General features: G+C 43.0%; 1 protein-coding gene across 2 annotated transcripts in view; it reads right to left on the reverse strand.

Moving 5' to 3' along the window:
* Positions 1-2,250: 2,250 nt before the first annotated feature.
* Positions 2,251-12,286, reverse strand: part of KMT5A (lysine methyltransferase 5A) — a 40,225-nt gene continuing 30,189 nt past the window's right edge. For both annotated transcript variants that reach the window (XM_067473247.1, XM_060785537.2), the window contains 5 exons: positions 10,052-10,262; positions 9,829-9,916; positions 8,554-8,613; positions 5,511-5,701; positions 2,251-3,424 (listed from right to left, as the gene is read on the reverse strand). In XM_067473247.1, the coding sequence (XP_067329348.1) occupies positions 3,214-3,424; positions 5,511-5,701; positions 8,554-8,613; positions 9,829-9,916; positions 10,052-10,262 (761 nt within the window). In that variant the 3' untranslated portion in view covers positions 2,251-3,213. The remainder of the gene's footprint in view (positions 3,425-5,510; positions 5,702-8,553; positions 8,614-9,828; positions 9,917-10,051; positions 10,263-12,286) is intronic.

Genomic DNA, 12,286 nt, shown 5'->3' on the forward strand with positions numbered 1-12,286 from the left:
ATAGCATAAATAGCCCGCGGCAGGCCAACCGCCTCCAGTTTCCATACTTTTCCAGTCATAGAACCCTTCAGAAGATCTCTATTTTCTGCAGAGCCATAACTCTGTCCCTGATTTGTTTAATCAAAATATCATAGAATCCTAGAGTTGGAACTGACTAAGGTCATCCGGTCCAACCTCATTTGGCCATGCAAGGAAACATAACCCAAACCCTCTGAACAGATGGCCACCCATTCTCAGTTTTAAAAAACCCAAGGAAGGTGACTCCACCACATGCCAATATATTCCAGATCATTTTAGGCTAATTTAGGCTAAGAGATGGGTGGGATATAAAATAATAATAATAATAATAATAATAATAATAATAATAATAATTCAAATGCTTCTCCCAATTTCCTATTATAACATCTAGTTGTTGAATTTTACTTTGTGTCATTTATTAATAATATCGCAGTGTCCCAAATGTCTTTCATCTCAAAAACTGTACAAAAATGGTCTGGAAACGTGGACTCAATATGAAAAACTGACGACGTCGGAATGAAGTTTGTTGTAAAATGTCAAAATGTATAACCAGTGACTACAAACCTGATAGCGACAGTGGTGGCAATCAAATAGCTAGTACAGAGACTACATAGAAAGCTTGCAAGCCAATAAGACAACCCAATCAAGTCTGGAAAAGTCTGCCAATGAGGCATGACTAAACCCTAATCCGGAACACCCAGAGGCAGGAACAACAAGCAGTTCATGTTTAATAAATATCTCATTTTATTTATTATCTTGCACACAGAAATGTTCTCTTCAAGGTTTATTTTTCTTCGAAAAATACATTACTGAGCCCTGTCCCTGTATCCCCCACCCCCACCCCCACCCGACCTTTCCCCACATTGCTGCTCAAGCGTGCACCCAGGAAGACTCTGAACCTTTGGAAAAGATCTCCAAACCTTAGGTAGAAAAGTGATCTTGAGCAGAGTTGCCCAAATTCCTTTGTAGGACTACAAGTCCCAGAATCCCACTGTCAACGTGGGGCTGAGCATCCTGGGAGTTGTCGTCCAAAGAAGGAAGATCGCCAAATCTCTGATCTTTGGAAGAAAAAAACAAATCAAGAATAGGGACCTAAGCTACTGCCCCTATTCTGGATTCCCTTCATCTGCTATGGATGAAAAGCAAGGCCTTCGATGGAACACAGTATCTTCCAAGGGTTTATACTTGGGGAAGACTTTGAGGGAAGACGACCGAGACAAAGTCCCGTTTTCTCAGGCAAGAGTCTTACTGATTCTACTCATGCTGTCAGAAACCGCATGCGCAACAAGACACGGAGGGAGCAGGTTATGAATCCTGCGCTGCGGCTCTGTCCGCCAGAGTAAATAAATAATCTTGGTTTTGCAGCAGGACTCAGCCATGCAGGCAAAGCCAAGTTTTCACCTAGAAATTTTGCTCCTAAAAAAGACCCTATGTACAAAAGCCACCTCCAAAGGCAGCCAGGGATTCTATAAAAAAGCGCCTTATTCCCAAGCCCTGTGTTTTCATGTTATTTCCCCACCCCACCCCGTTTTCCATTGGCGAGCAGGAAGAACAATCGACAAAAGCACAACTCCTCATTCAACAGTTCAGCTTCACATTTCGATACAGATCAAATGCCACTTATCGTTTTAAAAAAGATCCAGCAACTTCAATAGTAGAATTCACATCTCATATTTTGCTTTTAAAAAAAGGATGGGAGCAGAGAGGAAGGCACACACACACACACACCAAAGAAGGCTCCATCCAAGGAAGCAGTGGCCCTTTCACAAAAGAAAGCAGCCTGAGTACACACACTCAAGCTTGGGGGATTCTGGGAGATATAGTTCTCCCAAAGGAAGAATCCCAAGCTGAAATCACACCCACGGTTGTGCCGATCATCCTTCCCTCCCAATTCTGCCCCCCCTCCCCAAACCCAGCACATTTATTGCGGTCTGTACTTTGGAGGAGGACAGTCCTACGGGTCTAACTCACAAAATGGTGGAAGCACAGGTATTATAGGCTGAAGAGCCACTCAACAATCCCTTTTCCCATTATGGCCTAGAGCAGTAGTTCTCAACCTGGGGGTCCCCAGGTGTTTTGACCTACAATTCCCAGAAATCCCAGCCAGTTTACCAGCTGTTAGGATTTCTAGGAGTTGAAGGCCAAAACATCTAGAGACCCACAGGTTGAGAACCACTGGCCTAGAACTTCAGGGCAACTTTCTGTGAGTGATGGCTTTGCAAAATCAGGGCACAATTCCAGCTCACTGGTCCCAGATTCAAGACCATCAAGGGAAGAAATGCAGAAATCAGGCAATGCAGAGGCAACTTCCAGTTTTCTTCCTCTGGACAGACGGAGGCCTCAGGAAGCAGCAGTTGCCGTATCAGTGCTTTGATGCTTTGGATCTATTATATCCAAAGAGTTGGGGACATATTGCCATCAGCTTCTCTAGTTACCAACCAGATAGCTTTTGACCCAAGATAACCTTTTCCAGCTGTATTAAGGATTTGATGCACATGGAATAGCGAGCCCCAATGTCCAAATGCAAATTCTGAGGATCCTAAGGAAGACTAGAAAGGCTCAAAAAACCCTAGAGCCCAATGAAAGCCAGCTAAAAGACTGAAGGAAGGGGTAAGAAGGGAGAACAGGCATGGCTCAAGCATGGGGTTCTGACTACGCCTCCCAGAAACCCCAAGATTCTGGGCATGCAAGCCAGGGAATTCTGGGAGCTGCAGTCCAGAAAAGTAACCCCAAGCTCTGGAAGCAAGCTCCTCCCAGCTAAATATTTACAGATTGCATTGAGATGCTTAACGTCCACCCTTTCCAGGACAATTTGCATTATCATTTCCACCCTCTGCTCCTCAAAGGAGCAAAAGAGTGACACACACTCCCTTTCCCCACCCCCAGAGTGGACATGCTTCAAAAGCAGCTCTGTCTTACAAAAGTCCCAAAGGGACATAATCAGGAAGCCCTAAGAAATCCATCTCTCTCTATGCCAATGGATAGAAGGGCTGGGAGTCCAGGCCAAACTACCAAATAGCATCATTCAAGAATTTGGTTCTTGGTCTGCTCAAGGAAAACATGCAAGCCTGTAACAGGAGCTTCAAATCATCAGGAAGGCGCAGACGTTTGGAAGTGATTTACCATGAGAGTTGTAAACAAGGCTATCAAGTCCGCTTTCAAGAAAAAAAAGTCCCATCTAGAGAGGAAGAACAGCTAGTGTTTCAGCCACGGATGAGCTTCCAGAGATGCTTTGCTCCGATCTCCATAATCGTACAAGAGTTCTTCGCCCGCTTTGATGTCACGGGAGGCGACCAAGATGAGGTGCGGGACGCCATTGATGTCGTGGAGTTTTGTCTGACAGTTGCCACATTTGCTGTGATTGATCAGCCTCCCAAGACGACTGGTTTCTTTTGTGGCATCAACACTGGATGGGGCGGGGGAAAGGAGGTTGAGAAGACAAGCAAAACAAAGCATTATTTTCTCTGTCATTTACCCACATTGTTACGCATTTTCATATGGCACCAGTCATAAAATCCACAACAAACAATGACTACTTCTAGTAATGATCATTACGGAATCTCCCTGACCCAGGCATTGCTGGGTACCTAAGTTAGTACGGCACATAATAAAAAAGAAGTATCGGTCCAGCAACGTCCAGAGCAGAGTTTACAGCTGGGTGAACAACTTATCCTGCAATGCTGGTGGACTTTGGCAGTTAAGGAATGCTACTTAATAAGTGAAGAGTCCTTTAGAGCAGAGCTACCCAAACATTTCATGTTAGTGACACACTTTTCAGACCTGCATCATTTCTCGATGCATTCAGTTTTACTAGCAAATCAGAAGTTAACTGAAACAGGTACATCCCTGCCTCAAGACATTATGACAGACAAGTAACAAAATATTTATTATTATTATTATTATTATTATTATTTGTCCCCAGTGGTGCAATAGGTTAAACCCTTGTGCCGGCAGGACACCTGACCAACAGGTCAGCGGTTTGAATCCAGGGAGAGTGGGTTGAGCCCCCTCTGTCAGCTCTGGCTCCCCATGCGGGGAAATGACAGAAACCTCCCACAAGGATGGTAAAACATCAAACATCCGGGCGTCCCCTGGACAATATTCCTTGCAGACGGCCAATTCTCTCACACCAGAAGCAACTTGCCATTTCTCAAGTCACTCCTGACACGAAAAAAACCATTCATAAATTGTGATAACAAAATATATGGGGACCCAATGTATCTCATGAAGGCCATTCATTTAGATTTCTGAAAATAAATGATTTATTGCTTATTTTACATCACGCGACACACCTACGCTCTGCAGATGCCAAACCAATGTGTTGCGACACATTTCCAGTCAATTTTTTAAAAATCTGCCTCATCATGAATACTTCTGTTAAGTCAAAACATGTTGGTTTGTAAAATCAATTTGTAGAATACCGCATTAACTAATAGTGCAATAATTGCATACACAGGGTTGCTCTGAGTTGCTCTGGGCTGTCTAGCCATCTTCTAGAAGCATTCTCTCCTGACATTTCACCCACGGCAGGCACCCCAAGAGGTTGTGAGGTCTGTTGGAAATTAGGCAAGTGGGGTTTATATATATACCTGTGGAATAATGTCCAGGGTGGGAAAAAGAACTCTTGTCTGTTGGAGGCAAGTGTGAATGTTGCAATTGGCCAGCTTGATTAGGATTGAATGGCCTTGCAGCTTTGAAGCCTGGCTGCTTCCTGTCTGGGGGAATCCTTTGTTGGGAGGTGTTACCTGGCCCTGATTGTTTTTTGTCTGGAAATCCCATTTGTTGAGTGTTGCTCTTTATTTACTATCCTGATTTTAAAGATTTTTAATACTGGTAACCAGATTTTGTTCATTTTCATGGTTTCCTCCTTTCTGTTGAAATTGTTCACATGCTTGTGGATTTCAATGGCTTCTCTGTGGAATTCCCCTAGGCAGAAAGTAGCCAGGCTTTGAAGCTGCAAGGCTATTCAATGCTAATCAAGCTGGCCAATTGCAACATTCACGCTTGCCTCAAACAGACAAACGCTCTTTCTCCCACCTTGGACATTATTCCACCGATATATAAATCCCACTTGCCTAGTTTCCAACAGACCTCTGAGGATATTTGCCATAGATGTGGGTGAAACATCAGGAGAGAATGCTTTCAGAACATGGCCATACAGCCCGGAAAACTCCCAGCAACCCAGTGATTCCGGCCACGAAAAACTTCAACAACAAACTGTATACACACTTTCCATGAATTGTTCTCATTGATCTGAGGCATGGACAGGTACTCAGCTGCACTGCAAATGATGCAAACCTATTTGTATTACTTTCTTGATGCTTATGGCACAATGCAGAAGTAAACTTTTCAAAGTGCCAATGTGAAAATCCTTCAAACTTTAATCCATACAGATAAACAAAACCCAAAACAGAATTCTACCTGCAAGCTAGCAGAAGCTGCTTTACCCCAGAATCTAAAAGATTAACTTCACTGGAAGAATATAAGCTTACCAGTATGTTTTAGTAAGGTATTGAAAGTAGTACATGTAGCAGCCTGTTGTTGGGTCCTGGGCATAAGTAGCTTCTCGTTTCTTAGCGTCCGTGATCTCAATGAGATCCCCGTGATATTCAACCACAAAATCACCCCGATGAAATGGCTTTGTAGCAATCACACCTCGCCCTTTGCCATCAATGAAGTCGATCTGCGGAGAAAATAAAATGTACAGCATCCCGATGATATACTTATGCTCTCCTTTTGAGACCCTCAAAAGTAGCACACTTTGTGACACAGAGGTTTTTAAAACCATTGTTACACAATGAGATTTTAATATCCCACTAAAGCCAGAATTGTTTATTTTGGGAACGGTTGGTGAACGATGAGAATGAAGGAGGAATGCTGCAATATATGATGACTGTAGCAAGACTACTATATGCGTAAAGATGGAAGATTCCAACAATACCAACAAAAGAAATTAACTTATTTGGTAGAAATTGATAAACTATTAATTGATATGAATTGCAGGCTTTGATAATTTTAGGATCGTTTTAATAATAATGATAACAACAACAATAACAGCTACTTTATTCTTGTATCCTGCCACCATCTCCCTGAAGAGACTCGGGGCGGCTTACACAAGACACAAAGTGCCTAAAACAAGACATGGCATAAAACACAGTATAAAATACAACTGAAAAAACATATAAACATGTAACAACAACATAAAGCTCAGAATAAAACAGCACACACCTGTCGATGGTGATAACTAATGTAAACACGGCCAGGCTGTAAACAATAAGGCCAGGCAATGGGAAAAGTACAGAGCTGTAACCATGCAACGAGGGCATGGGATAAAGTGCAAGGCTGCGTAACAAATTCAGAGATCAACTAGGGCAGTGTTTCTCAACCTTCCTAATGTCATGGCCCCTTAATACAGTTCCTCATGTTGTGGTGATCCCTAACCATTAAATTATTTTAGTTGCTACTTCATAACTATAATTTTGCTACTGTTATGTAATGTCAGTATCTGATATAAAGGATGTATTTTCATTCACTGGACCAAATTAGGCACAAATACCCGATACACCCAAAGTTGAATACTAGTGGGATTGGGAGGGATTGATTTTGTCATTTGGGAGTTGTAGTTGCTGGGATTGATAGTTCACCTACCATCAAAAAGCATTCTGAACTCCACCAACGATGGAATTGAACCAAACTTGCCACACAGAACTCCCATGACCAATAGAAAATACTGGAAGGGTTTGGTGGGCATTGACCTTGCGTTTTGGAGTCGTAGTTCACCTATATGCAGAGAGCACTGTGGACTCAAACAATGATGGATCCAGACCAAACTTTGCACGAATATTAAATATGCCCAGATGTGAACCCTGGTGGAGTTTGGGGAAAATACACCTTGACATTTGGGAGTTGTAGTTGCTGGGAGTTATAGTTTATCTACAATCAAAGAGCATTCTGAACCCCACCAATGACAGAATTGGGCCAAACTTCCCACACAGAACCCTCATGACCAACAGAAAATACCGTGTTTTCTGGTGGTCTTTGGCAACCCCTCTGACACCCCCTCACGACTCCCCGGGGGTCCCGACCTCCCAGATTGAAAAATGCTGAACTAGGGACTAGGTGTTCTCAAAAGCTTGTTTGAATAGTCAGATCTTCAGGTCCCTACGGAAGGAGGACCGTGTGGGGGCCTGCCTTATCTCCCTGGGGAAGGCATTCCACAGCTGTGGGACCACCACCAAGAAGGCTCTCTCACATGTTCACACCAACCACGCTTCAGATGGTGGCAGGACTGCGAGGAAGGCCTCCCCGGCAGATCTCAGAGCCCATGCCAGTTCGTAGGGGGGAATGGAGTGATGAAGATAGACAGAATCCAAACCATTTAGGGCTTTATAGGTCATAACCTGCACTTTGATTCAGGACCGGAAACTTATCGGCAGCCAATGGAGTTGCTTTAGTAGGGGCATTGTGTGTTCCCTATAGCTAGCTCCAGTTAGTAGCCTGGCTGCCGATAGTAGAGTGCATTGCAATAATCCATTGAGATGTAATTAAGGCGTGGACCACCTTGACCAAAGAAGTGTAAGAATTGTAAAAATAATAAAAAAGATGTTATTAGTTAATTTTATAATCACAGAGAAAGAAAGTCAGATGTCATTTTCTTTTCTTTTTTTCTTTCTTTCTGCCTTTTTGTTTCCTCTTACTTTTTTTTCTTTTGTGGACGTTTTTGTACAGTTCTTTGTAATGACTGCTTCCTACTGGGAATAATGGATGCAGACATGGATAGAAGCAAAAATATACTTTTTAAATTACTCAGTGACGGCTGACAGAATAGTTTATGCAAGGAATTGGAGAGCAAAAGAAATACCCTCAACAGAACAATGGTTAATAAAAATAATGGAAATTATGAATACGGACAAATTAACCCAATTATTAGCAAAATACCAAGGAAGAGCTAAGAAAATTATGGACTGGTAACCTTTTAAAGAATATATGAGAAAAAAATGAGGACGATAATATAGTATGATGGAATAAAATGAAAATTTGTCTGACAAAGAAGAAGAGTGAAAAGGGGAAGAAATAATCAAAAAGAAGGAATTCAGGATAATAATAAATCACGATGAAAAAGATTGGAAGTTAATAAACTTTTCTCTCATTCTCCCTTTCCCCTCTGTATGTGTGTGTGTGTATATACTTTTTTCACCTTCTTCTTCCCCTGCTAAAGGAAAAGGTTTCCCCTGACATTAAATCTAGTCGTTTCTGACTCTGGAGGGTGGTGCTCATCTCCATTTCTAAGCCGAAGAGCCAGCATTGTCCGTAGACACCTACAAGTTCATGTGGCCATCATGACTGCATGGAGTGCAGTTACCTGCAGGTATCGTTCTACTCACATTTGCATGTTTTCAAACTGCTAGGCTGGCAGAAGCTGAGGCTAATAGCTAACTTTTTATTATATGTAATTAACTTACTTTATCAAATAACAATTAGTTGTAAAAATGTATTTGAAAGACCCTTAATAAAAGCATATTTAAAAAATCATACCTTCATGCCATCTTCTTTCCCACTTTCTATTAACTCGTCTATCTTTTTCTTCTCTTCAATCTACAAAGAGATAGGAAACATATCTAGGTGGTCAATAGCAGCGCTATTACCAAATTATTATTATTATTAAACTTTATTTGTACCCCGCTAGCATCTCCGGAAGGACTCGATGCGGCTTACAAAGGCCAAGGCCTCAACACACAACATAACAATACAAAACCCAAGGCAAATTAAAAACAATTAAAGCAATATAACAATAAGCAATAAACAATACACTAAGACACAATGAAACTGGTCCTGGCCAGAGTAATGGGTACAGGATGAAAAGTGCTGATGTGACAGGTGGGATATAAGGCTTATAGGGCAAGTGCAGTGTGCAGCGTGTGGCAATCTTAGTTTTAATAAAGTGCTTCTGGGACTTGGTATTGGAGATTTCCTATTCTGGGAAGGCACATCGGAACAGCCAGGTCTTCAAGTTCTTTCTAAAGACTGCCAGGGTAGGGGCCTGTCTAAGATCTTAGGGGAGGGTGTTCCAGAGTCGGGGGGCCACCACAGAAAAGGCCCTGTCTCGTGTCCCCACCAAGTGCGCCTGCAACGCAGGCGGGATCACGAGCAGGGCCTCTCCAGATGACCAAAGTGAACGCGTGGGTTCGTAGACGGAGATGCGGTAACGCAGGTAGGATGGTCCCAAACCGTTCAGGGCTTTGTAGGTAAGCACCTGCACCTTAAATTAGGCTCGGAAAATAAACGGCAGCCAGTGGAGCTCCTTGAACAGGAGGGTTGACCTCTCTCTGTAAGGGGCCCCAGTTAACATCCTGGTCGCTGCTCCTTGGACCAGTTGGAACTTCCGAGCCGTTTTCAAGGGCAGCCCCACGTAGAGCGCATTGCAGTAGTCCAATCTGGAGGTGACCAAGGCATGGACCACCCCGGTCAGATCAGCCTTCGCGAGGTACGGTCGTAGTTGGCGCACAAGTCTCAATTGTGCAAAAGCCCTCCCAGACACCGCCGACGCCTGAGCCTCAAGCGTAAGTGATGAATCTAAGAGGACTCCCAAACTGCGGACCTGTGGCTTCAGGGGGAGTGTAACCCCGTTCAGCACAGGTTGCCACCCTATACCCCGGTCATAGGAACATGAAGGAACATAAAGCTGCACTTCCCACTCAGTCTCCTGCAATGGAGTTTGCACGGTTTCTTGGTGGAAAGCCCACCCTTAAAAATATATATATTTATTCAAATGGACAGAGGTGGTAAGGTGATCAAGAGGTGCAACAGTACCTGCAACTCCTTTTTGCTCTTCCGGGAGCTTCTTCTAACAGGAAAATAGTCTGTAACCTTTCGGTTCTGTTGCGTTTTCCCTTGGACTCTGAAAAAGACGGAGAACACCATGTAGATGCGAAAGGGATTCTTATCTTATTGTGACCCAGCATTCCCCCAAATCCCAGCTGTTCCATGGCTATGCAGTCAATTGGATGTCATGGAGTTCTGCACAGGCACTTACTTTCTCCTGGGGCTAGGCTTTGCCTTGGTTCCCTTTTTCTGAGTTTGTGTTTCATTCACGGCATCAGCCGACTTGGAAGACAAAAGTGGAGGAGCTTCTTCGGTTTCTGGCTTTTGCTTGGAGGAAGACGGCTGGGATTCATGGCTGCTCTCCACTTCCGGACACTTGAATTTCACAACAGCTCGACCGGCATGACCAAGGTTTCGTCTACCTGCAAATAATAGGGGTCGGGTAGGAGAAAGAAAGGGAATCCAATGTAAAGGGTTATCCTTTTGCTCCCACCAAAACAGCAAACTCTCACTGTAAAGACCTATCTCTTCTGGCTTGCCCATCCAATCGGTTTTAATCATGAATTTGAAACTTGTGTCTTGTGTTCACTACACTGCAATCTTTGTTCTCTGTATTTTAATAGACTGTATGTACTTTGTAGAAAGACAGTTTAAACTGATGATGTGTTTTTACCTGCCTCAAGGCAGGTAAGAAGTAAAATTATTATTATTATTATTATTATTATTATTAATACTATTATTACAGGCAGTCCCCAAGCAAGAAAGGTTTTGTAGCTTTGTTCTTAAGTTGAATATGTCAGAAGAGGTACATTTTGGAAGTGGAACTTCATACACACACACACACATATATATGGGTCAAAAAGTAGTGCCTCCATCACTCTAACCTTTCATTCTTTCACAGCTACCGGACTATCTATGCATGATATGGCAGAGGTAACCTCATTCTACTGATATAGTCTTTTCTTTTTCTGATTGACTGATTAGAACCATGAATCCGAAGCTAAAAGAAAGAGTCGTCATTGAATTTCTGGCCAAAGAAGGTTGTGCACCTAAGGACATCCGTTATTGCTTGAAGAATGTCTATGATTTGGCTGCTTCTAACTTTTACCTGTTTGAACCTCTGAAAGACAACCTACATGGTTTCAGATTCAATGACCTGAATGATGTTAAAAACAATTTAACAATTTTAATGTTTTAGTGAATTATGGGTTGTGATGTTTTAAATTATTGTCTATGAATCTTTTGCTGTGAACCGGACTGAGTCCTTCTGCGGAGGTGAGAAGACTGGTATATAAAAGTTCTAAATAAATAAATAAATAAATAAATAATAAACAGTCATGGGTCACTAAGCCAAACCCTGATTTTTTTCCAAAATGGTTTTGATGCCTAGTCTAGTTGTGTTCAACTCCAGGGGTTGGTGCTCATCTCAATTTCTAAGCCGTAGAGCCGGCGTTGTCCATAGACGCCTCCTAGGTCTTGTGGCCAGCATGACTGCATGGAGCGCCGTTACCTTCCTGCCGGAGCGGGAGTATTGATCTACTCACATTTGCATGTTTTCAAACTGCTATATTGGCAGAAGCTGGGGCTAACAGTGGGAGCTCACCCCACTCCCTGGTTTTGAACTGCTGACCTTTTGGTCAGCAAGTTCAGAAGTTCAGCGGTTTAATCCTCTGCGCCTACGGGGCCTATGTGAAACTATGGTGCAAATGTGTCCAAATTTATGATGACTGTTGAACTGTAGCTTTGTGTAGAGGACAGCTCTGTAGCAACTTCTACTGTTTATAGATTCATTCATAACATTTTTATGATACAGGAGGCAAAACTTTTTGACCCACCTGTGTGTGTGTGTGTGTGTGTATGCTATACGTGGGGCTGCCTTTGAAGACTGCTCGGAAACTTCAACTAGTCCAATGGGCGGCAGCTAGACTATTGACTGGAGCGTCATACAGAGAGAATACCACCCCTCTGTTATGTCATTTCCACTGGCTGCTGATCCAATTCCGAGCACAATTCAAAGTGCTGGTTTTGACCTATAAAGCTCTATACAGCTCTGGCCCTGCTTACCTGTCCAAACATATCTCCCTCTACATCCCACCTCCAAATTTAAGACTTTCTGGGGAGGCCCTGCTCCCAGCACTTGGCGGGGACGAGGGACAGGGCCTTCTCGGTGGTGGCCCTCCGCCTGTGGAACTCGCTCCCCAGCGAAATCAGGTCAAAAAATCACTCCTCGCCTTCAAGAGGAAATTGAAAATATGGTTATGGGACCCGGCCTTTGGGTAACTGGCAGATAATTGACGATGGTAATAATGATAATGTTATGGAAAATGGACTATGGACAGGCTTCCAATTGTGCTGTGCTTGCTGAATTTGTTTCTACATAAGGCTAGACAGACAGTATTACTGCATTTTTCATTAATGTACTTTTTATTTTAAAACTAATTTTAAA

Source organism: Anolis sagrei, chromosome X (genome assembly GCF_037176765.1).
Source record: "Anolis sagrei isolate rAnoSag1 chromosome X, rAnoSag1.mat, whole genome shotgun sequence".
Taxonomy (NCBI): Eukaryota; Metazoa; Chordata; class Lepidosauria; order Squamata; family Dactyloidae; genus Anolis; species Anolis sagrei.